The sequence below is a fragment of the Delphinus delphis genome, chromosome 1 (genome assembly GCF_949987515.2).
Source record: "Delphinus delphis chromosome 1, mDelDel1.2, whole genome shotgun sequence".
In the NCBI taxonomy this organism is placed as follows: Eukaryota; Metazoa; Chordata; class Mammalia; order Artiodactyla; family Delphinidae; genus Delphinus; species Delphinus delphis.
Window position 1 is genome coordinate 150662741 of NC_082683.1, and position 26445 is coordinate 150689185.

At 40.1% G+C, this 26445-nt stretch overlaps 2 protein-coding genes across 2 annotated transcripts in view; one reads left to right on the forward strand and one right to left on the reverse strand.

The window, feature by feature from the left end:
• The first annotated feature begins 144 nt into the window (after positions 1–144).
• ELK4 (ETS transcription factor ELK4) lies at positions 145–19408 on the forward strand. Its single transcript, XM_059996003.1, has 5 exons — positions 145–492; positions 6279–6494; positions 7642–8517; positions 9285–9401; positions 11153–19408. Exons 2-5 carry the CDS (start codon positions 6288–6290, stop codon positions 11249–11251), a joined length of 1299 nt encoding a protein of 432 aa, XP_059851986.1. The 5' UTR covers positions 145–492; positions 6279–6287; the 3' UTR covers positions 11252–19408.
• Positions 19409–19436: 28 nt separating this feature from the next.
• Positions 19437–26445, reverse strand: part of MFSD4A (major facilitator superfamily domain containing 4A) — a 28775-nt gene continuing 21766 nt past the window's right edge. The window contains exons 9-10 of the mRNA XM_059996013.1: positions 25757–25877; positions 19437–24626 (exon numbers count right to left, since the gene is read on the reverse strand). Of these exons, the coding sequence (XP_059851996.1) occupies positions 24571–24626; positions 25757–25877 (177 nt within the window). The 3' untranslated portion in view covers positions 19437–24570. The remainder of the gene's footprint in view (positions 24627–25756; positions 25878–26445) is intronic.

Here is a 26445-nt window from a genome sequence, read left to right on the forward strand (position 1 = left end):
GGGGACGGCGGCGGAAACTGCTACGGCGGCGGCTGGCAGAGCCCCTGTGCTATTGGCCCCTCCCTTCCCGCCCCCGGAAGTGACGCGCCTCAGCTCCGGCGTCGGGGAGGGGCCCCAACGCAGCCGGGGGGTTTGAGAGTGGCGGCGGCCGCGGAGCGATTGGCAGGCTCGGCCGCGGCGAAGAACGCCCCGAGCGCGCGCCCGGCGGGAAGCGGCCCCGACGACCCGCGCCGCCGCCGCCGCCGCCGCCGCGTGTGGGGGCGGGGAGGGCGGGGCGCGAGGAGCCGCGGCTGGTGCGGCGGCGGCGGGAGATGCGGGCGGCTGCGGGCACCCGGCGGGCTTGGCTCGGCCGCCGGTGCCTTCTCCGGCTCCGCCGCGGGGGTCGCAGCGGCTGCCGCGCCATCCTCGAGCTCCCAGCTTGAGAAGGCGGCGGGCGGAGAGGAGCATCGTGTTCGAGGCGGAGACCCAGAGGGAGCCCCGCGCGCGGCCTCGGTGAGCGGCCAGCCCCGCACGCCCCGTCCACCCCGCACCCCGTCGGGGTCTTGAGGCCCCCCCAATAGCGGGGAACGCGGGCGGGGGCGAGGGGCTCGCTGCACAACAGGAAACGAGCGCGTGGGGGCGGGCGCGGGGGCTGCGGCGCGCGCTCCCCTAGGGATCCGCCCCTGCCCCGCCCCGCCCGCTCAGGCGGCCCTAGCCCCGAGGCGCGCAGGTAGATGCGGCGCGACCCGCTCCGCTCTCTTCGCCCCTTATTTGGTACCGCGAGGTCCCTGGGGCAAAAGGTCGCAGTGATGTTTTTTTGGGGGGGTGGGGGCAAGAGGGGAGCAATTCTGACTTTCTGTAGTGACAGGAAGTTGGAAAGTGAAAGTACAGTAATTCAGTGCTTACCCAGGCCCGGTGAGGTTGCGGCTCTTCCCCTGGACTTTGATCTCCTCGGGGGCACACGGTCATCCGTGTCTCTTCCTGTCCCCAAGCTCGCTATTCATCCGGTGTCAAGTTTCATTTCTTTTTCTGTTTCTCTCCCGCAAACCCCCTCCCCTCTTTACTTTCCGGTTAATGTACAGCTGCCGCGAGGCTGGTGGCTTCTTCATGCCTAAGAAGATCAATTGGAAACATCTTTTGGGGGCTGAATATTAACTGGCTTTGGCAGGAAATAAAGGGCATTGTTGGCTGAAGGAGTCAAACGATACACAATTGGCTTTTTCCCAAGCTATTGCTATTTGAAGTTTAGGGCATTTAAAGAAAGACTCTGGAATTTTATTCCTCATCAGAACGGTTCACCCATCTCTTTGGTTGGTGAATCAGAGCCTCCCTCCCTCTTTGCCGTCTCCCACTCACCGCCCCACTGCGTGGAAAACTTGATGCTTCAATATTTAAGACTGTCAGTGGTGTTTTCATTAAAATGTATTGTGATTCAGTTTTCCCCCTCAGGAACCCTCCCCTCTTTAATTTTGTTTAAATGTTAAAACTGCGTTAAGTGGAATCCATTTAGGGAAATGTTGTTTTTAAGTTTTATGGTAATGTAACAGTACACTTTTAATATTCTGTTAGTATAGGATACTGTACAGTTAGATACATCAGATTACTTTTTGACAACTACGATGATTTTAAGTCAAAACTAGGCTTGATACATTTCATAATTTGCTTTTGTTTTACTTAAGCAGCACTCTGAATTTGGAGACATTTATTTTTGGGGTCTTAGCTACTGTTTCTGAAAAATAGTTGGGCCATGGGTCACCACAGCAACTGGACTATGTGTATTATAAACATGTTTAGGGTGGGAAAGTTTTCACTTAATAGAGGCTTCCTTTCCCTAATGAGTTACTTCAACATGCTCCTTTCATTTTAGCACAGGAACTAATCTACTATCTTTGAAGTGTTAAGTTAGAATCAGTTATGTTTTCCACATTTAATCCCTCAAAAATCAGATTCCTTCATTTGGATCAGTTAAGTATTTCCCTCCCTCATTATACTTCTACTAAAAATCTCTTTTAAAACTGTAACTTCTGGAAAAAACTGTAATTGTAGAAACATTGAGATTTTCGTGAGAAGAAAAATAAAGGGTTTGGGGGTTTTTTGACTGAGAATAAAAGTATTTAATATTTTTGACTTTATTTCACTCTTTGTAATTTTACATAACTGTCTTCTGTAACTTTTTTTCCTTTAATTCTCTTTTATGGCTGAAGAAATTGTTGAATTTCATATTAATAGCACACTTTTAGGAACTAAAATGAAGAGGTTCAGCTTAACTATACGCCCAGTGGTTCACCACCTTTTCAGCCAAAGAATAAACTGTTATCAAAATTGAATGAGTAAAATATTCCTTTAAAGTACCCACTGAGGATGTCCATTTTATGTCTTTGTTAGTTTTTCGCAAAAGAAATTTTTTTTTCCGGTATGTAAGTCCAAAACCACAGTGCCCATTTTCTTTCACAGCCATTTCCCATCCCCGATGCACTGTGAAGTACACTAGAGAAGCTGCAGCGTTTTGCACACAGTTGGGTTCTGCCCTGTAGTATGCAACAGCCCCACCAGCGTTTGGCTCAGTACACACTCTCTCCTAATAACCAAAGGGAGAGGTGGAAGGTAAACCGACACCACCTTGGGAACACCTCCCATTTGCTCAGGATGGCACTTGTGTACTCACTGTGGAGATGTTGATGGTTATTTCCTTTTTTTTGCGTGTATTGCTCAGCCATTATAAACCTGAAGGGTTCAAGCACTGTCTGCATGATAGGCATTAAGACTCTAGGATTTGGTTTGGGGAATTTTTCCAAAAATAAATGGAATTACAGGCACCAAATCTGTAATAGTCTTGAGATTCCGGTTCTCTGCCATGTTCACTTTCTTCTTTCCTCCTCTCTCCTCTTCCCCTCCTTTCTAGCTTCAACATCATCACCATTACCATTCTCTCACACATATTCACACACTGCTGTAAGCATTGTTGATAATGAAGATGATGTTTGGAAATGTGGAGACTGAGTTCTCTGGTTAAGCTGAAATTTACTGGGAAGTAGTTGTAACAGATTTAGACTAACAAATAATTGTTTAAATGAGAAACATATGTAGTTAAAAAGTAACTTGCCATGAACAGGCATTATCAGAAGAAAAGCCTCTGCAGTAAGGTCAGAGAAATGGCAGGGACCATCCCCCCCACCTCCCCGCCCAATACTTGATGGATATAATATAAAACCTCTATTTTAACCCAGCTTAAGTGAGGCTATGGGAAACTATGATTTCTAGTGAGCATAAAAGCATTAAAGTAGCATTTCATATTTGTACATTATTATCACTTAGTATCTAATAATGTAATACTTCTTTACAACCCACTGGTGATGTGAATGCTTTTATCCATCTAGGGAAGTGGTTTCCCTAATGAACAGAATATTATGACTGTGATGAAAGAGACTTAGATTCATGGCCTGTTTCTCCATTAACTCTATAAATGTGGGAGGCATCTCCCCTATTCTATTCTTTATCATTTTCCCAACTCTACTTTTGGATGACAGTATCTCTGTATAACCAGCTTCGAAGTGATAAGAGGATAATTGGAGGACTTTTTGAATGTCTCAGAAGTTACAGAAACTCAGATATTTTCTAGTATAGTTCCTCATCTTTGCCCTTTTTGGAAGCAGACATTGTTGACCCTTTGTGAGTTGTACATAGTTAGAGTTAGGTTTCTCAGGCCTAACTTTTGTATTTGTAGTGTTTGTTTTTAACATCTTTATTGAGATATAATTCACATACCATAAAATTCACCTACTTAGTACAGTTCAGTGGTTTTCGTATATTCACAGAGTTGTATAACTACCACCACGATCTAACTTCAGAATATTTTCATCACCCCATTAACAGTCACTCCCCTTTTCTTCTCCCCACCCATTCCCCATTCCCAGCCCTAAGCAACCACTGATCAACTTTCTGCCTATTCTGGACGTTTCATATAAATGGCTGGCTTCTTTCACTTAGGGTAATGTTTTCAAGGTTCATCCACTGAAGTAGCCCATATCAGTATTTCATTCCTTTTTCTGGCTAATATTCCACTCTGTGGTTATACTACATTTTGCTTGTCCACTCATCAGTTGTTGGACATTTGGGTGGTTTCTACTTTTTTGGGTATTATGAATACCACCGTGAACATTCCTGTGTAAGTGTCTGTGTGGACATATATTTTCATTTCTCTTGGGCATATACCTACGAGTGGAATTACTGGGTCATATGTTAACTCTGTGTTTAGTATTTTGAGGAAATGCCAAACTGTTTTCCAAACTGGCTGCACCATTTTACATTCCCATCAGCAATGTATGAGGGTTTCACTTTTCTCCACATTCTAGTCAACACTTAAATCATCTGTCTTTTTTTTTTTTTTTTTTTTTTTTTGCGTTATGTGGGCCTCTCACTGTCGTGGCCTCTCTCGTTGCGGAGCACAGGCTCCGGACATGCTGGCTCAGCGGCCATGGCTTATGGGCCTAGCCGCTCTGCGGCATGTGGGATCTTCCTGGACCAGGGCACGAACCCGTGTCCCCTGCATCGGCAGGTGGACTCTCAACCACTGCGCCACCAGGGAAGCCCCATCTGTCTTTTTGATTGTAGCCATCCTAGTAGGTGTGAAGTGGTATCTTGTGTGGTTTTGATTTTAATTTCCCTAGTAACTAATGACAGTGAGCATCTTTTCATGTGCTTTTTGGGCATTGGTATTACTTTTTGGAGAAATGTCTTTTCAAATCCTTGGCCTATTTTCAGTTTTTTTTAATTGTAAGGATTCTTTATACTTTTTGATGAAAGTCCCTTATTATTTGAAAATACTTTCACCCATTCCAAGGATTGTCTCCTCACTTGATGGTATTGTTTGCAGCACAAAAGTTTTAAATTTTGATGTAGTCAGTTTACCTGTTTTTACAGTATTTTAACAGAATTGATTTCATTTAAGTCCTGTTCTGATCCAGTGAGATCTAATTCATAGATTTAAAAAGGAAGGTTTTTTGTTTTGTGTGTGTGTGTGTGTGTGTGTCAAGTTCAATTATAGACTTTTTAGAATGTGCTTGTATATGGCCAGAGTTTCTGCCCTAAAGAATTCTTCCTGGGAGGGTGGGAGGGAGATGCAAGAGGGAGGAGATATGGGGATATATGTATATGTATAGCTTGATTCACTTTGTTATAAAGCAGAAACTAACACACCATTGAAAAGCAATTATACTCCAATAAAGATGTTTAAAAAATATTTTAAAAAATTCTTCCTTATAAACAAGGTGTTTGGAAGTTTTTGTGAGGAAAATAACTTTGTGAGAACATTTCCTTGCTGCTCCATTGCCTAAACCAATGGTTGTTAACTGAGATGATATGGTCCCCCCAGGAGAACATTTGGCAATGTCTGCAGACATTTTGATTGCCAAATTGGGCAGGAGGTGCTACTGGCATCTAGTGGGTAGAGGCCAGGGATGTTGTTAAACTACAATGCACAGGACAGCGTCCTGGAACAAAAAAATAATCTGGCCCCAAATATCAATAGTGCTGAATTTAGGAAACTCTGGCCTAAATAGGAAGATCCTAAAACTTGAGATACTGAAAGATATTTCAGTTCCAGTCTTGGTAATCAAATAAAGGTTGCTAATCAAATAAAAGGAGGATCTATGCAGGTGGAATCCCTGTGGACAGAATGGTGACAGGACGTGTAACTTAGGGAACATTTTGCTGAATTTTCAGTGCTGCCAATGTGTGTAAATTACATTTATGATAATGGAAACTATTTGGAGGAGAAATACCAGTGGAGCAAAAGTAGATTATTCCCTATACCTCTGGGCCGCCCTGAGACACACAACATATCCTGGCAAATAAACCAGCTGGGCTAATTTAGATAGATGCTGAAATGGTGGTCTCCTCAGAGAATATGACAATGAGTTTTTAAGATAAAATTTAATAACAGTGATACTCTACTGGTTGGCATTCGTCAGTCTGCTCCTGCAATTTATGAAACTAGCTTTATCTCACAGCAAGACTTTTCTTAAGCAGCGTGGCATGCTTAAGAGTTTGGACTCTGGATCCAGATTGCCTGCGTTTAAATCTCAGCTCCACCATTTACGTGTGTGACCTTAGACAAGTTACTTAACTCTTTAATGAATCAGTTTTTTCACATGTAAAATGAGGCTGCAGTAGTATCTGTCTTATAGGATTGCTGTGGGGATAAAATGAGTAATTAGTCTAATACAGTTAGAGTACTTAAAACAGTGTCTGACATATACGGTTGGCTGTTAATTGTGTATCTTACCCGATGCCTCTTTCAGCTCATTGCTATGGACAGTGCTATCACCCTGTGGCAGTTCCTCCTTCAGCTCCTAAAGGAGCCTCAGAACGATCACATGATCTGCTGGACCTCTAATAATGGGGAGTTCAAGCTTTTGCAGGCCGAAGAGGTGGCTCGTCTCTGGGGGATTCGAAAGAACAAGCCTAATATGAATTATGACAAACTCAGCCGAGCCCTCAGATACTATTATGTGAAGGTAATACACATCCACCTCAAAACAAGAATTGATCCTTCTCTTCTGGTGAGGTTAGAGGTACTAATGTCCTGGTTTATTTATTTATTAAAAGAAATTTTTTTAAGCTGAGGTATAATTGACATAAAGTTATATTGGTTTTAGGTGTACAACATAATGATGCGATATTTGTATACATTGTGAAATGATCACTGTTCTGGTTTAATTCAATTTATTTTACAGCTTCAGCAGTTTGGAATTAGGATGAAAGATGTAAATGTTCCAGGTGTATTTCTGCAAATTCTTATTCAGTACCCAGCTCCCATTGCTCATATATTATTCCTCATTACAGTTGTCTTTAAAGAAAACATGATTATAGAGTTGGAATAAGGAAAAGGAACTTTGAGATTCTTGAGGATAAATAAATACTCTTGTTTATATCATAATTTACTTTAAAAATTGTCTCATATTTACTCATTTTTTTAGCTCTACTTAATTTTTACTTTTTAGTTTAACCTGGAACACAAATTAATACCTTAAAGAATAGCTGTTAATACCTCGATGTGATTTCTTAGTTAAAACTTTTTTGTTTAATTTCTTATTATTTTGAATACATTCTTGGGCACTGAAGTGAAATAAATGGCTCAAATGGGTAGAATTAAAGTGAGAAGCTGGGGTCTTAATTTCTTTCACCTTTGAGTGGTTGATGTTATCAGCTTTCCTGTATGGAGAGATGAGGTAAGAAGCAGCTGGAGTTTCTGAAGGAAGTAGGAACCTTAGCAGAAGTAATATTCTGAATTCCTTTTTGCTTCCTCAGCATGTGAATGGCTTGTACCTTTGGAGTTATTTGAGATTGCAGTTCAGAAATTTTTGACCTCATACAGATACTTAGCTGACAGTGTTAAGCAATTAAAATCTTTCAGCTTTGATGTAACATATTAGTTCAGTTGTTAATAAGACATTTAAATGTTTTTAACTTGTACTCCATAATAGTAGGAACTCTGTTTGGTATGGCTAGATAAATTTAGATGATTTTGAAGCTTTCAAGTAAACTACCTGTCAAATAGAGAACCCCATTAGGTCAGCTTTTTCATGGGGGGTGGGTAAAGTTTAAGAAATGCTTAAGAAAAGTTTAAGAAAGTCTAAGAGTGTTTATTTTATTTATCTACAGAATATCATTAAAAAAGTGAATGGTCAGAAGTTTGTGTACAAGTTTGTCTCGTACCCAGAGATTCTGAACATGGATCCGATGACAGTGGGCAGGGTTGAGGGAGACTGCGAAGCTTTAAGCGTCAGTGAACTCAGCAGCAACAGTTCCAAAGATGTGGAGAATGGCGGGAAAGAGAAGCCAGCACAGCCTGGTGCCAAGACCTCTAGCCGCAATGACTACATACACTCTGGCTTATATTCTTCATTTACTCTCAACTCTTTGAACTCCTCCAACAGGAAGCTTTTCAAATCTATAAAGGTTGAGAATCCAGCTGAGAAATTGGCAGAGAAAAAATCTCCTCAGGAGCCAACACCATCTGTTATCAAATTTGTAACCACACCTGCCAAAAAGCCACCAGTTGAACCTCTTGCTGCTGCCATTTCTACTGGCCCAAGTATTTCTCCATCTTCAGAAGAAACTATGCAAGCGTTGGAGAATTTGGCTTCCCCCAGACTGCCTTCTCTGGAAGCACCAACTTCTGCATCTAGTGTAACTGCCGCTTTTACCACCACACCACCTATTTCATCTGTGTCCCCTCTGCAGGAGCCTTCTAGAACACCTTCACCACCACTGAGTTCCAACCCAGACATGGACACAGACATGGAATCAGTGGCTTCTCAGCCAATGGAACTTCCGGAGGACTTGTCCCTGGAGCCTAAAGACCAGGATTTGGCTTTGCCAGAAAAGGACAAAACAAATAATTCATCAAGGTCCAAGAAACCCAAGGGGTTAGAGCTGGCACCAACCCTGGTGATCACGGGCAGTGATCCAAGCCCACTGGGAATATTAAGCCCATCTCTCCCTACGGCTTCTCTTACGCCAGCACTTTTTTCGCAGGTAACACTTTCTTTCTTATTAGTGCTGCGTTTTTTTTGTTTTGTTTGTTTTTACTCACCTTTTAAAACAAATCCAGAATTTATAACCTCAAGTTCTCATTTGGCCACATAGGCTTGCCTTACAGAAGGTTATATGACCCTGTGAAAGTAACCCAATTCCTCACCTCAATTAGAATTGTCAAAATAAAAGGTTTGGAGTATTGTGTTAAAAAATTCATTGTTCTACAAGTAAATAAGTATTTGGTGTTTCCACTTTCTCCTAAAGAAAATAAGTATATTCTCTCTCTCGCTCTTTTTTTGGGGGGGTGGGGGGGGTCATATAAAACAACAGTGATAATCTCAAGTTAGAAGACAACAGATCCTGAGGTCCTTACAAGTTTGTGCAGTTATTTTCATTAGCTATTTCTTAACTTGCTCATCTCATATAACATTTAAATAGTTAGATTACTCCTAGACCTACACATTATTAAGGGGAAAATATGTTTGTGACTCAGTTACCCATAATTTCTCCATACCAAAATTCAGATTGGTTTTGTTTTTCTATTTGAAAAAGATTCTACCAAAAACGGGTTAGAAAATATTTTGACCTTTATCTTACTTGGGTTGTAAAAGTAATTTCTGAGTTTTTCTTCATGATAAGATTTCCGACTTGGAGATACTTGGAGTGGAGAATAGGACAGTATTTGGATTCAGAGCTATTTGTGTATTACAAGGGTAAACATAATCCTGATAAGCCATTTAGTTATATTTTTGGTTTGTGTATTGCAGACACCCATCTTACTGACTCCGAGCCCCTTGCTCTCCAGTATCCACTTTTGGAGTACTCTCAGCCCTGTTGCTCCCCTAAGTCCAGCCAGGCTACAAGGTGCTAACACACTTTTCCAGGTAAATTACATAAATCTTGTCTTCTGTAATTGGGGTGTGGTAAATGAAGAAAGAGGCAAAAAGGCAGTATCCACTCTTCAGTTAATCATTGTAAAACTTCTACTTAATAAGTATTCCTTAGATTTATTTTTGAATTTCTAAGTGTTAATTTTCTGGCCAGCAGACAACTCAGATAAATATTCACGGCAGAGTTTCCTTTTCATTGTTTACTATCCCATACATTTGAATTAGATCAAGAATTGTTTAAAACTGTAGTAGATTTTGAGCCTATCCAATTTTTTTTTGGTCATTTTAAATACTAGAAATCCTCTTTTCTAAAAAAAAAGAAAATGTATATATATATATATATATATATATATATATATACATATTTCTTTTTAGAGGGGTTTCCCCTTTTAACTGAGGACTTTAAAAAAATAGAGAAAACTCTTGAGAATAGTGTATCAAATACTCCCATTTCCCCCCTCATTCAGAACTGATATTCATCAGCATTTTAAATATATATATTTTAAAAAATGAATATTGTATTACCTCTTAACCAAGATCTTAGGAAAGGTCTCACAGCTTGCTTTATTTATTAAAACCCTGCAAGGCAGGTATTATTAATCTTTTTTTTTTAAGGTATTTATTTATTTATTTTTATTTAATTTTGTCTGCGCTGGGTCTTCGTTACAGTACGTGGGCTCTTTGTTGTGGCGTGCGGGCTTCTCTGGTTGTGGCGCGTGGTCTCTAGAGCGCACGGGCTCAGTAGTTGCAGCGCATGGGCTTCTCTCTAGTTGGGCTCTCTAGTTGTGGCGCACAGGCTTAGTTGCTCCGCAGAATGTGGGATCTTAGTTTCCCCGACCAGGGATCGAACCCTCGTGCCCTGCACTGGAAGGTGGATTTTTAACCACTGGACCACCAGGGAAGTCCCGGTCTCACAGCTTTAAACCATTTTTTTGCCCAGAACATCTAGACTTTATAACTTGTAGGCTTTCTTGTAGTTGATTCATTCACTTATTCAAGGGTGACTCCCTGGGAGATTTTCTTAGATTTTGTAATTTAAATTTTCATTTGTTCTTTTGGAAATGGAATGGTGAGGGGGAAAAAAAGAAAGAAAATTAAAAATCTTACTACTTCTGCAATTTGTTTTTTGCAAAAACTTATAAATTATTGAATAGAGTGTTGAGAATTTTCCATATTTCATTTTACATTTTTCTTTGCCTCTCACAAACAGATAATTGAATTATAGAGAGAAAGTCATAGTGCTCATGTAGCTCCAGCCTGGAATCTCCATATACATTTGGTCTCAGAACACATGAGGGGGAGCCCTTTTGTAGGATGAGCACCCTACAACTATTTGCAGCAGTTAAGAGATGGGCATCTCCTCTGGACCTCTTTTTGATAGTCTGTGATTTGCTATACAATTGAATTATACTCTGTAGTGCATACTGTCATTTACTGAGCTTTCTAAAACCTTCATTTGAAGTCAAGTGTGAACCTGTGTACCTTAGCATCTGAGGGAAAGTATAGGTTTGTTCTTTCCATTCCATCAAGGTACGCTGGAGGGTGTTAATATTTAACATATAAGACAAACAATTTTTTAAAAGTTTCTGTGACATCATATTCTTCCATGATAAACAATTACTGCCTTTGTCCTGTGAGCCACTGCAGGTGGACGTCATGTTCTGCCTCAGGGAATATAATAGGGACAGAAAGTGAAATTTAGGGTTGCATAATAGGATGATAATGTGTTTTATTTTCTTTCTCAGTTTCCTTCTGTGCTGAACAGTCATGGGCCGTTCACTCTGTCTGGCCTGGATGGACCTTCCACCCCTGGCCCATTTTCCCCAGATCTACAGAAAACATAACCTATGCACTTGTGGGATGAGAGAACCAAGGAATAACACCCAAGAGACACCCAACATGATTACATTTAAAGTGAGCAATTGATACATCACAATGCTGATAATAGACTATTGTGATTTCTGCCATTCTCCATTAAAAATGCTTTTTTAGGATTCCCTTTGAATAGGACTCAAGTTAGACTGTGTATAAAAATGCCTTAATTGGAGTCCAGACTCCACCTCCCTCTTTTTCTTTCTTTTTAAAAAATATTTTGAACTTTGTGTTAAAGAAATTTTTGGTGGGGTTTAGCAGCTAGCTATGCTTTGCAAGAGAATTAAGAACAAAGTTACTCCTCCTGCCTTATTGGGACCCTTTGGCCAGGAAAAAAATTATGCTTTGAGCATGTTATATAAAGAAATATTAGTTAAATGAAATTGGCCATATCTTTAGGACTTTAATGTGCTCTGTTGAATACTGAGTTGTGCATAAGCAGTAGAGGAAAAAGAATCATTCCTATTCACACCAAGTAAGATTGGAGCAGGACTATTGGGTAGATTCTGTTTTGCTATGAACTATAACATATGTAAGCAACTCCACAAAAAGGCATCTTATTTACATTTATTCGGGGTGGATCTCTTAGCCATATGTGTGATCTTGTCTGAACCTGTCAACAGAGCATGGAGCTAGTTTATTCCCACTTAGGGAGATTTTTAAACCGGGGACTTAAAACAGTATTTGGAACAACCAGTGAGAACATGGGACCCCATATCTGGCACAGAAATGTCATCTGCTCTCTAGGTGGTATGATTACACACCCACGGAATACAGTATGGTAAATGATGGCTTTTAGGGAGATGAACCTGGGGTTTGAAATGTTGAGGCATCTCTGAGTCGAAGATTCAATTGAATAACTTGAAACAACATGTAGGGCTTTTCTCAGTTGGAAGGTACGGGCATGAAGGACCCTTTTCTCTGTTCATTTTATCCCATTTTCTACCGTATATTTGTCTTTTAAATTTAAGGTTGTTAGAGGTTGTGATAGTTTTAACAATGTAATTAGGAAGATGAAAAGCAAAGTGAAGCCTCCAAATCTGTAGTGAAGTAAAGATATGCTTATTTCTTTGAGTTTTTTTTTTTTTAATAAGAAAGGAGCAGAGTTCATTTGGCAATGCTCATACATAGGGATTGGATTATTCATATTAGTAGTGAAAAACTGAGGCCTTCATCTCTACCAAATTTATAAAATATTACCATATAGTAATCAGTGCCAGGTGCAGACAGATTTGTTGATCCCCTAAACTGATTTGATACCAACGTCACAGTTGAGTCTTTTGAAAAACTTGGCTTTAAAGTCCAGGATCAGATGATATGCTGCTACCACCACCACCACCCTGCCCATTAAACTAGTCTTTTAACCCTCGAAATAGTTCCTATAATTAACCACCTGAAGTAAATGGAATAAGGGAGTAGTAAGGACTTGAGGGCTCAAAGTGACACTGCTATAAACCAGCATCTTCCAGATACATAAAGTTCACTTTGTTTTATACAGTATGGAGAAACTCTAGCATAAGATGTCTACGCTAGTTCATTAGTAGCAGAAGGACAGTATTCAGGGAGCTGCCTTTATATTTGTAGTGTTGGAGACTGTTACTGGTTCATTTGTGGTTATCAGCTGAAAAGTTCTGTTCCTGAGATGTGCAATAGCAGTGTTGAAAGGCAGTGTTCAGTAGTGATGGGGAACAGACATACTGGATTTTCTTCCCACATTGAATCATTTCGTTTGCATGCCTCTTTGAAATTAGACTGCTCAGCAGCACTTTGGACTAGTTTTTATTAGGTTAATTCACATTTTGTACATTAGATAAGTAAATATTGATGGCTTGATTTAACTAGATATTTAAAATTTTGAAAGCACAAAAGTATCTTATTTTGAGTCAAAGGAGAAAAGCCATTGGTTTGTTTTCATAGATAGTATCTTTGATAATTAACCGTCTCAGCACAGGGGTGCCTGGAACCAAGGGCACCATGAAAACTCGGTCAAAGCAACTTCCTAGGAACTAGTTTTAGTGAGTCCTCTGCCTATAAACCTCTCCCAGAAGTCTCTGAGAGGTGTGGGCCTTAGGAGGTTGATGATGATCTGCTTTCTCTTTGAGATCAACTGTTTTGGGGAAGTTGGTGTGTGTGTTTGTGTGTATGTATGTGTTCACTTTTTTAAGTGAAATGAAACTGCAACTATAGTGCAAGTGTGTATGAGGCAGATCGTTCTATTTGTAAACTACCTCCTTCCTGGAAAAGTCTCTGTTTTGTTATTTTTTTGAACATCCACAGAGTTCTTCTTAGCATCAAAAGGTGACATACCACTTAAGATCAGTATTCACTGGAGAGACTTATATTTGGTAGCAGTAGCTGGTATCCATCACTAGTCACTTTGCCAGGATGAATGCTCGTTGGCCAAAGGAGCCCAAGTTAAGATAGGGGAGCAGGTTTAGTGAGTTTTTGCGACTTCTGCTGTGATTAGCTTAACTTTTCATTTGCTCTGGCCGATATCTAGTCAGTTGTATGCTGTGAGATGTTTAACCACCAGGCTCTCTGAAGGGGAAAAAAAGGCCCTTAAATTGTAGCATTTGCTGATTCCCATCATGTAAGTTACTCCCTCTGTGGTTGATTTTAAGCCCCCACCTTGGAGTTGAGAAGGGGGGCACACAGTTGGCTCAGAGCCACACACTCAGCCAGTGAACCACTGCATTTATTTCACCCTAGGGTGGATTTTCACATAATTTCTAAAATAATTTTTTTCTTTTTGGCTTGTCACAGTGCTTTTGTGATATAATATTCCTCATGGCATATTTTATGTGTTCAGAGGTGGAAACTTCCATTGATTTTTTTAAAATTTATACATGATGGAAGAATCCAGAAACCCTCAAAAGGTCAGCCTTATGCTTCTTTGAGTTAAAATACAGGTTTAATTTTTCTACATTTTGGTGGTTAAAATACAGGTAACAGTAATTTTTTTCTTTAGATTTTGATGGGGAAAATAAGCCCATGAGCCTATAGTAAAAGGGTACTAGATTTTTTTTTTACACTGGATTTTTTTTACAATTCCTTGAAGATTTACATACTATAGTAGAGATCAAAGAAGGCAGCACTGACTGTTGAATCTATTTACATGGCACATTTTTAGTTTTCTCCATACTGTGTGTCACTTAGGCTTGGAGGAGACAGTAAATCAGAGGCTTGGAATTCTGGAACTGTAACTGCAGGCTGTTGATATTATCACTTCAGTGCCATTCACACTTGGCATTGTGTGATGTCTAGTCTAATGACATCGTTTCATCCTGATCTCAGAACTTGTGTTATGATTCTAAAGTTCTCAAAGGCAGTTTTGTATGTTTCTAGTGAATTTATGTACATTAGAGCCATTCACTGGCATTTCAGAAAAGCAGTCTCCAACCTTTTTGAACACACACCTTGATCAATAAAAGGCTTTGAACACAAATACCCTATTGCAGATTTATATGTATATATGTTAAGTTATATACTGCTATACTAGAGTCCTATATACACTATAAGACATAACACAAAACAGAAATTAAGGATGGCATAAAAATAAATCTTGAGTAGAAATTCTAATATTTTTTTCCTGCATCCAGTAGATTGTCTCGTGCACTCTCCTGGAGGCATGTACTCTACTTTAAAGCCCCCTGACTCAGGGTTTGTTTGTCAGTCTAATCTTGAAAAATACAATGTGGAAGCTTTGGTTGTGATATATGGGGAAATCCTTTACATATTTGATTTGATTTTCATGTAAAATCTCCAGTAGAGATTAGGAATTTTTCAGCAGAGCTTGTCATCAACTTTCTGAAATTTCCTATTTCTTTTTCATGAGAAATTTCTTTTTCATACATTGCCAAATAGCCCATTACCAAATGTTTCCCAGAGCTTCATGCTTATTATTTTTGACAGCCTGTTGTCTCTTTCCTTTTCATATTAGGTGTGACTTTATAATTTACTTTTATTTTACTAGCTGCTCTCAAACTTCTTTTGGCCTTATTAATGTTGTATTTTACCAACAATTTCAGAATTATTTCAAGTTGCTTTATGTTAAAATACATAACAACCTCCAGTTTCTTGCTGCATTGGTAAGTTTATTATTATTATTATTATTTTTTTTGGTAACATTTTGGCATCTGAACAAATAAATATTTTCTTGATGGGTCTGTTCTATCTATCACTTCATTTATTGTATGTATTTTATTTACCCATGCCAGAAATCTAGAATTGTGCTGAGGTGCCGTTCTTAGGTGTGTAAACAAGTATGGCGACAAGTGCAGGTCTCTGTGCAGAAGCCTGGAGCTCTGAGTGAAGGATCACAGCAACAGGAAAACTAGACTCTTCATGAAGTACGTAGTCTGTGATCTGAGGGTGTGACAGGATGGAATTGAGAAGTTAATTGTTCAATTCATAATAGTGAAGTGGAGGCCAGCCGTAATTATCTTGAGCAGGTACTCTGACCAGAGAATTAGTTCGATGGAAAGTGTTTGGTTAATTATCTTCTTGGTTTGGGGTCAACAATTAATCAACAATTAAATAAACAGTTGTTACTGTTTTTAATGCTGCTGGTGTTGCCTGAAACAAGGTGCCCTGTTATTTCTCTGTGTCATCAGAATTCTGCTTACTGAAGTTGAAGTTTTAATCTTAGAATCTAGAATTCTTGTGGGTGGTGGTGTGTTAAGCAAGAAAAGAAGGCGGTTTGATTTCATTTCTCGTACTTGGTGGAACCTGTTAGGATGAAAGTCATGTTTTTACCTGTAAACAGAGCAGAACTGAAAAGGTGAGTTATTGATGTAGTATAAATGTTCCATTTGAAGCTGCCAGTTTCTTCAAGCTACTTTTCTGAAAAAAAAATTGTGGTAGATTGACAGCCTGCCAGAAATAGCAATTTCTAGGGTGCTGCCATCCACACTTAGTTGTTGTGAAGATGGAAATCAGAGTGGTTTGCGTGAGAGGGGAAAGGTTGGCTCTAAGCTTTCTATAGAAACCAGGAAATTCAGGCTGTTAACGTTTTAAATGAAACCTTTAACAAGAAAATTTATGAGGGATACAATCAAACATAGTCTCTTGAACTCTAATCTTTTGAGTATAATATAGATCAAGAAGTTTTATGAGGCTTAAGTTTTTATTTTAAAATATTTTGGGAAACTAGAGCATTTCTTTCCAAGTCATTCTGATTGGCTGAGTGCATACATGTGTGTGTATATATACTGATGTATTGACTGAGTATATGTTTGTGTGTACGTGTATAAATAAATCTATTTTTCAGAGGGAACATATGGTCATCCTAGTCTAGGATGGTTCCTAGGCTATTTTATACTAAAACTTAAAAACAAAAATTGGCTGCACTTTGCAGTTGTCACTTTTTAAAAATTAATGCCTTGCACATTTGTTTTTCTAAATGCATAGAATCATAGGCCTTAAAGACTAATTGCTTGTCTACTCTTTAGAAATACTGTACAGTGCCACATGTGACATACTCTAAGCAAAGTCATCTTAAACTGTTTTCTTATATTCATGTATTATTGAGCAAATAAGAATGTTCTTTCTAAAAACTTCTACATTTTTGTGTAAAATCCTTGTTACGTTGGGTTCTACGTTTCTCAGAGAGGAGGTTTATACTAGACGTGGTATTTCTAAAATACAGATTTAACCATGATTGATAAAGTGGTGGAGGAATTCTGGCATTGTAGCTTATTCATCCTTTTGAACTGTACATAAAAAGCATTAGCAGAGAACTCAAGAGTATCTTGGGCTGAATGGTCTTCTCAACTTTGCCTTGTTTCCCATCTCATAAGGGCCCGTTCTTGTTCTTGTCCCCTCCAAGGATTATGAGCCCTGCGAGGACAGGCCTGGGATCTTCTGGACGGGTTGGGGGTGGGGAGGTGCCCTGTGGCTGGGCCTGAGTTCTAGCCAGTCCATCATTCAAGCTTGCCTAGAGTTCAGGGGTGGGAATGCCATATACTGGTATGAAATCACTTGGCACTTTTTGGGACACCATTATTAGCACTGTTCTGTTTTTAATAACTGGAAGCACTTAATGATTATTTTGTTTAATTTCACCTTGAGGATATTGAGGGTCAGGGAAGTTAAGGTTTATTGCTTGCTCATGTTTTCTGGAACTTGACTGTTTGGAGAAGGGATAAGTGGATTACCCAATGAGCCATTCTAGGCTCTGTAAGGTATGCTGTTTTGGCTAGGATGCTTTAAAATAATTTACAAGCTTTTAATATTCTGCTTTGTAGAAATGTATGACTTTTAATGGTTTGCAGTTGGTGGATTATACTCAACTTTGTGAATTCGCCAAATTTAAGTTTCTTTTCTGTTTAATCATTGTTGCTTATTGTCTGTCAGGTAGGGGACACAGTCCTTTCTAAGACATTTCATGCTTTTTGTTTTTGATGGCAGTATTACCAAGGGCCTTTAAGTGTACATTACATTCATTGCTTATGTGATAAAGTAGCATATTGTATGAACTTCCCTGTTCAGTATTAGTGAAGTGAACTGAGATGCATAGATGTAAAGATAGAAATGAATGCAATTAATTTTTGATTACTTGAGGCCTATTTATTTGGTTTGGCCATTCGACCTTTTCTAGTCACAATCATATGTATTTCTTCACTTTTACCTTCTAGCAGTTTCATTTATCTTTGTGGGTAGGGAAGATTAAATATGAAACTCAGTCCAGTCATTTTGCTACTGGTTGGCTTTGGTTTGAGGCAAATAAAAGTTTTGACTTAGTTTTTTAGAATTCTGCCCTTTACACTAGATAATCAAGTTGGCTTTAAAAAAGTGTACAATTTTGTCCTTTGAAGAACAAACTAATAATTTTCTGTGAGCCCTATTGGATCTTCAAGTACGGATAACACTTGAAAATTAAATACCGTTAAACTTTTGATTTTCGCCCACCCAATGTGTAAGTCAGAAAGAGAGCATATGTCTGCTGTGGTGTTAACACAGAGAGATGTATTCTTTTACCTCAGCGTCTTAGTTTGGCCTCTGTAATAAGAACTTGTCAGGGTGCTTTTCTTAAACTCCGATTCATTCAGCTGAGAAGACAGTTACTTCATTGTTTATTTTTCCCCTTGTTTATTTTATTGAAATCTATCTCTCATAATATCTAGTATCCACTACTTTTGTATAAACAGAATACTTACATATAATGCCAGTGCACACCTACCCAAAAGACTGCATTATTGTTAAAGTGTCATTAACAACTTGTCTTGATTAATCTGTTTAATTTACATGAGGGAGACCTTTGAAGTATTAAAATCACTTTCTTTTCTTTTTCCTAAAAAAGCAATTCAAATGATGGTAACTGCTAACATTTATTAAAATCACATTAATTGCTGATGCAGCTGGAGAGAAACTGCCACATCTTCTAGCTAAGCAGTCTGACTTAACGTGTTGGGAAACTAAGGGATGTTGTTTTAGGGTAATTAGTATGGCTGTAGCTGGAGCCTTCAGCTCTACATGCGTGTGGCAGAAAAACTTTACAGAGTTTAGGTTGGCGAGGAAGAATATGCGCTGGCACTTTGAGGGCTTTATAATATGCTGCTTTTAGGAGGGAAAAGTGTAGTTGATACTCAGTGCACCTCCAGACATAGTAAGGGGTTGCTCTGAATAACCAATCAGGTGATCTTTTTTTTCTACGGCTTCAAGTTTTATGCAAAAATATTGTTAAATTCTGTAATGATGATATGCATCTTTTTAGAAAGATGATACATTTTTAAAAACTATTTTATATAAGAATTGTCAGAGGAATCTGCTTTGTATAATGGCAAGCTGGCTTTAAGAAAGCACTGTATCAAATTTACTAAAGTCCAAAATTATATAGATATGTTAATAGATGTATGTGCAACTTGATATGGACAATTGTATTTTTTTAAATAAATATTTTTAACAAAATGACTTTCTGAATTATTTCCCTCCTCTCACATCTATTGAGGTAGTCTTTGTGTATTATATTCCCGTCTGTGCTAAATGTGGGTAAGGAAAGTTCCAAAGGTTATCATTAAAACCTGGCCTTCAACTATTTGATGTGTATCTACATTAAAATATTTAAAGCCTGTGTTGAGATAGGTAGTGAAAAGGGGAAACTGTAAAATGACTGTTGATACAAAAAGGAATTAAAAGAGTACTGGCTGGCTAGAAAAATTACTTTCCTTGTGAAATCTTTTTATTTTACTTTTAAAATTTATTTACATTTTTTAAAAGTATTTAAATTTTAATCAGGTTCTTTTGTTTCAGTCCTTTGTAAGAAGCAGCTCTTGCTTATTTCCGCTCCAGGCACTGTTTCTTCACGTAGTTTTTGAGATTAGAAACTAGAGACTTCAGTTTGTTCAGCAAATGAAGTTAGGCCTTTTTAGAACTGGTCTGATAAAATATACATGGGGGAAAGTGGGGTTAATAGGTGGCAGAATCACATCAGAGCTCTGTTTCATATCTCTAGATGAAAATAAGAGGAACAAACCATTCCGCAGGGGACGACAGTTCACTAGCCCTGGTGAGATGTCCCTTCAGATGATGGGGCAGTGTTCGCTCAGCACAGTGGGTGGTAACCACTTGTGAGGACTGCTGGATTCCCCTAAACCAATGTTCCCAAAATGCATTGCCTAGAACGGTAGTCCCACGAGGGCGAATAAGTTTGGGAAATGGGGTCTTCACCGCTTGGAGAGTTGAAGTGCGTATCAGAATATTAAAAGCTCTAAGAAATCTTTTAGTAAAAAAAAACCTGTTTAGGGCTTCCCTGGTGGCGCAGTGGTTGAGAGTCCGCCTGTCGATGGGTTTGTGCCCCGGTCCGGGAAGATCCCACATGCCGCGGAGCGGCTGGGCCCGTGAGCCATGGCCGCTGAGCCTCCGCGTCCGGAGCCTGTGCTCCGCAACGGGAGAGGCCACAACAGTGAGAGGCCCGCGTACCGCAAAAAAGAAAAACCAACCTGTTTAATCCACCATTTTCTAACCTTTCTGACTGGTGACACGTCCTCTTTTGAGAGGCATAATGTCTATTTTGCAATTATCAATACTTTCTGTGTTTCACAGATGCATCTAATGATAAAACGAATATCCTAATATTGGGTAACTGGCATTATTAGGTAGGAGATAATCATTAACAGTTGTAAGATTTCACATTGATTGTCACTACAAAGCACTGCACTTACTGGAATACACCCTGTAACTGAAGGGAGTCCATGAAGTTGACTTCATGTGGAATAATTTTCCAATAAGAGGGCATTATATAATGAAAAATGAAACAGGGACAGTAATTTCTAATAGCTGTGCAAGTTAGGTGGCAAGCATTGGTGGCAAGGAGGTTGCTGGAACAGAGTTGATTTTATGATTCTCGTATGTTTTGAATACACATCATTTGATAGAAACCCCTCTCTAGTCAAGGTCGCCTTCCGTATTGCCAAATCCAGTGGCCGATGTTCAGTCCACATGGGACCTTATAGCAGCACTGATTACTTCCTCCTTCTTAAGATATTCTTCGCATGCCTTCCAGGAAACCACATTCTCTCCTGAACTTCCTCCTGCTTCTCTGGTTGCTTCTCTCATTTACTCTGCTGGATCCTGTTCTTTTTTTCAAACCTCTCGGTGTTGCAGAATCCCAAGGCTCAATCTTCGATCTCTCTCTACATTTACTCCCTAGATGACCTCATTCAGTCCCGTGGCTTTAAACATTCTTTATATGTAGGTGACCACGAAGTTTGTATCTTCAGGCTTGACTTTTCTTTTAACCTCTAGATTTTATATCTATCAGCCTTCTTGACATCCAAGATAGCATCATAAAATGAACATGTCCTGAAACAACTCTTGAGCGCTCCCGTTGTCTTCCTTAAGGAAGATCATTTAAGGTCTTCCTTAAATGGCCTTATCACATGCCCATAACACAAGTCAAACGCCTTTGGGGTTATCCTTGATTCCCATCTTTCTCTCATGCCCCACACCTGATTTATCAGCAAATTGTCAGTTTGACTTTCAAAATATACTTTAACCCAATCACTCTGACTACTGATGCTACCAACATTGTCCAAGCTACCACCATCTCTTACATAGTTTACTGCAATTATACCCTTTCTGGTGTCCCCAGTTTCATCCTTGTTCCACAGCCTCTCTCTTCTTCACACGACAACCAGAGTATTACTTGTAAACATGTAAATCAGATCATGTCCCTTGCTGCCCACAACTCTCCCAATAACCTCACCTAACTAAAAAAAAAAACAAAAAAACAAAAAACTACATTCCTACCATGGCTTATATGATCTGAGCCCCCAGCTACCACCCCAACTTATTTGCCACTCTTCCCGCTTCCTCACCTCAGCCACACTGGCCTGCTTGCTGTTCCTCAGACACTATAAGCATATTCCGTCTAAGGCCCTTGCACTTGCTGTGTCCCCAGCCTGACAGGAAATACCTCAGGTCTTTGGATGGCTGCTCCTGCCTCTCATTTCGGTTTCTGCATAAATGACACCTCTTTAGAAAGGCCATCGGAGCATCTCTTGACATTCCCTCTTCCCATCCACCTTCCCTGCTTTATCTTTCTTTATGCACTCAATTATCACTCACCCTGTGGCATGTTACTTGTTTACTGTCTTTGTGAGGCAGGGACTTCTGTCCCATTCTCTGCTGTATCTGCACCTGGATCAGTGCTTTAAACCTAGCAGGTGATCAATAAATCTTTTTTAAATGAATACATGAATTCTCTAAAAGACTTTTTATGTCACTGTGAATCTGGTATACTTCCAGATTCTGGTATACTGATGGGTTAGATTCCCACATCCAAGTGGCAGAAGGAAATCTGGGAACAGGGTGATTCCACAGCACTCTGAGATGTCAACACCCTTCAAAGAAGATCAGGAAAAAAGCCTACTTTCTCTGTAACTGATATTGAAGTGTGGTATAAAACCTACCTGCTTCCCCTTATTCTGATCATATGTAAGAGGGAACAGTGGTTCTCAGTCCTCCCTCAGAGTCTTGTTTCTTCTACAGTATCAGCCATGGGAACCTACAGTATGAGAGAGACCTGTCTTGGGGGAACATTTGGTCATTTGTTTCTGAGCTTTTATAAAAGGATCGACTGTCCTTCATAATGGACAACATGCTTATTACATTTAAAATATTTTATTTTAGGAAAGGTACTCTTAGATTTGTTTCAATCTTGTTTTCTATATTCACAGATTAATCATGATCACCTTAGATACAGCTATTGATTCTTCTTTCTAAATCTGTATAAAAAGGACGTTTTCTTGAAAAAACCACAAGAAAAATATAGCTGCTTTCTTTTTCCCCGGGTCAGTCACTCACTCTGGTTAGATTGCACAAGTAACTCTGGCTGCCGTCTAATACTTTTAAGTATTTACAGGCATAGTTAAAACTATACCCCTAGACCACCAGCTTTCAAAAGAATTTGGATCTGTTTGATTTACAATAAATATGTACCAAACATATGAACAGTTTCTAAGCTGCTAACGAGGAGGTTTTAAAGATAAAAATTGCTAACAGTTATTAAGCAAATTTCTATGTCAGGCATATGATAATTGCTTTACACAAATTCACTTAATTCTTTCAGAATTCCTTTGAGGTAGGGTAAGGTTCTTATAGAAATATCACTTTAAAGATACAAAAAAAAGCAAGGCTGGAAGAGTCTCAGTGATCTGCCCAGGGCCACATAGCTACAAGGTGAGGCCAGGGCTTGAACCAGGTCTCTCTCTATAGCCAGATTCTCACTGTGACACCATGCTGATGGCAGATGGAGCTGGCTAACATGACAATGCCGATGGTTCCAGGATAAGCCTTTGGTGTGGGGCATGTGAACTGCTCCACTTGGACAGGTTATTGAGAACCACGATCCACTTATTTTATATTTATACATGTACATTTGTATTTACACAGAGAAAGTGCTGGTAAACTAACACACAAACAGCCACTGTAACAGCCATTTCACTACTTACAGAAGTCTCAGCACTCTTAACTGCTCCAAGTTGGCTGAGTTTGCATCCTGTCTCTGTATTACTACAGGATTTGATCTGGACAGGAGCTGATACTCCCTGACAGACACTGCTTTCAGTATACTGCACAGCTCGAATTGGTCAGTCGTCCAGCTTTATGTTAAAGAAAATTCTGACGTGATATAAAGAGTTTTTTTCCCTATAGAAGACGTAAAGTTTAAATTAGCTATTTTTGAGAAATTCTTCATGCTGTTTCTATACCTTTTATAAGCCATTCAATGTCAGTAAAAGCAGAAACTCTATCGCATTCTCCCAGACAACTTCTGGACCAATTAGCATTGATGATTAGCAGTGGTATGCTGGTAAATGTTTATCAGATGGCTCTCCAAGGGGACAATAAAGCCATGATTTCTAGCTTTTGCCAATTTCTGTGGTGTAAATACTCCCACCATGGCTGATCTCAAGCCGCTAACATATTATCACTGAAAGTGGAGTTGGAAAGACATACACGGAAGCATACCTTTATATAATATTTCTACCCTGCAGGCACAATAAATAACTTCAAGAGCATAGGTATAAAAAAGTTAGGAAGTGATGAGTTTTGAGTATAGTTAAATTACATTAAAAACGAAGGTAGTAAGTTTCTCTCATTTAATTTTAAATAATGGCTGGGTTTAACAACCAGCTCTCAAAATGAATACTTAACAATTGGCTTTTATAAGCTGGTATGAGCTAGCCCAGCATACCACTGAAGTGCCCCAAAGGTAGCAAGATTCAACTTTTCCTTTCGATGTTTTAGATGACAGACAAACTACTGACAGCAGCAGCAGGAGTTGGAGGGCCTTCGGACTATAATAAGGAAAAGCACATAAATCCTTTGAGCATGCCAGGGAATAACTTGGGATTTGTTTTGATTAATTTAAAGTCTATCTACATATAGCAATGATCATCGCTCTTTATAATTTCAACTTATTTTTTCAAACTTCAACCAAGAGTCATCTTCAAACCCAGGGTGTGGTCCATGAAGGAGGCGGCCAGTGGAGTGAAGCATCTAGCTGTCTTCTTCCTTCCCAGCTGGGTATCCTAGCCCGCTCTTACCAAAAGTCTGAGCCAGGGAAGAGGAGAGTAACTTGAATAGCCAGGTAAACATCTAATGATTTGCCCAGGGAGGACCCAGGTACCAGAACTCAATTTAATTTCTTCTACCCAACCGAGTATTAGAGAAGATCGGAACCAAGGCGTCGAGAGGTTGCCTCCGCTGCCACCCCAGCTTTCTTCAGCCCTTTGACCTGAGCTGGTGCGCAAGAGGCCGGAAGTCTTCGCCAGCCTCCTTCATCTCAGTTTTACCTCTGGTAGCACTCCAGGCTTTCCATTCCAAGTGCTTTGTCCTGGGTAGGAACTACAAGAGAAAAAACAGGTAGCATGTTTGAGCAGTTCTGATTAACTAGCCCTTATTCATCCCGACAGCTTACTCTTTGTTTCTCTGCCATTCAACGGTTCACATTAGGAGGCCGAGTGGAAAGTCAGACCTACTAGTTCTGGCAGACTAGTCGGTGGAGACAGTTTGCTGAGACTAGTGTCTAGGGCTTGGGGAATATGGTGGGGTTTTTTTTGTCTCCCGTGAACAGGGAACTCATGAAGTGTTACTCATTGGGTATTCATCAGAGCTTTCTTGAACGGTGGCCTAACTGAAGGCCCTGTGCCGAGTGCTGGACTGAACAACTCTGGTACCTGCCACCTCAGGCACAAGGATGTAGTGTGTGCTGACTGGGGGGCCCACGCTGATGTTTAAAGGGAGTGTATGATCACCTACTGCGAGACAGGACCATGGATGCCTGACCCTGCAGTCTTTTTGTGATTGGTATTTTACTTTCTATGAAGAGGAGAAGGTTTCTGCCTTAAGAACTGGCTGTGTGGACAGCTGGTTCAGTTGCTGGGACTTTGAGAGCTCTGGGCGGAAAGGCAGGTGAGGGCTCAGGGTTATGAAAACAGCTTTGGGACTCCCCCTGCCTGGGGTCTCCAGGAGCGAGACTATTCTTAGGAGGTGTCTCTGCCCTGAAGGAGCTTTTCTTTGCCACTTGGCCTGAAGGACTTCTTTTTGAAAAAAGAGATTTGGACTCGAGTCAAGTCCCAAACTGCAAAGAAATGGCCAATTAGGCTGCTGGGCCGAGTTCCAGCCAAGGAGGCAGGCTCTGCCTCTCCGTGCTCAGCACAGGCTGGAATGCGATTCTTGGCCCACGGTCCCCTGGTCTGGTGGGATGCAGGAAGCCAGTTCACAGACCATGCCCCTCTCCTGATGGAGAAACCATGAGTCAGCCTATCCCGTTCCCTCTTGCCCTGAGAGCCCAGCACAGACAATCGCAGGGCAAAGCAGGAAGAGGGGAAAAGGAAGCTGTAGAAAAATAAACATTTCCTTGCATTTTACTTGGAACAGAACAGCATTTGTGGTGTGCTAAGATCCACAGCGTCTCTCACGTGCCCCCCTGCTCTGTTTTCCTCCTCTTGTGTAGAAACAGATTCTTTCCTTACCTGATGAGAGTCCAGGGTGCATCCTGTGGAAAAACAGGAGCAAGATATAGAAGGTAAAAGCCAAGCCACCAAAGATCACGCCACAGACCAGGAAACTATAGCTGCCCCGAGCCTGGAATACCTGCCAAAGGGGAAAACACAGAGAAACAGGCCATCAAAACCTCACAGAAAGATGTATTGGAGGAAGCAGCCTTCTCGGGCCTCAGCAGGTTTTTCAGTCAAGTTCTGGCCCAGCATGCTAACAGACAGAAACACTGGTAGGAGGGACATCTTGGCCTTGTTTCAAGGTTATGTTTCTGGAGGTGGCAGAAATCCTGCTGTATGGCAGAGGTTGGACCCAGTGACCCCTGCAGTCCCTTTCAGCTCTGTGTCCTGGAACCTTTGAAAATCTCTGTATCTTCCTTAAAACTCCAATCATATTAGCTGTTTCTATACCCCCAAGCCCTGATCAGAACTCTGCAGAGGAGAGAGATATATCTACATATCCTTTTATTATGATATATGTGTGTGTGTGTGTGTATATACATCCTTTTATTATGAAAATTTAAAACATATACTCAAGTGGCATATGGAATTCCCATGGACCCATCACCAACTTTAGTAATTAGTATGTTTCCTCTGTACCCCTCTGTACCTCTTCTTCCCTGCACTAGATTACACTGAAGCAAATGACATCACGTCATTTCAAT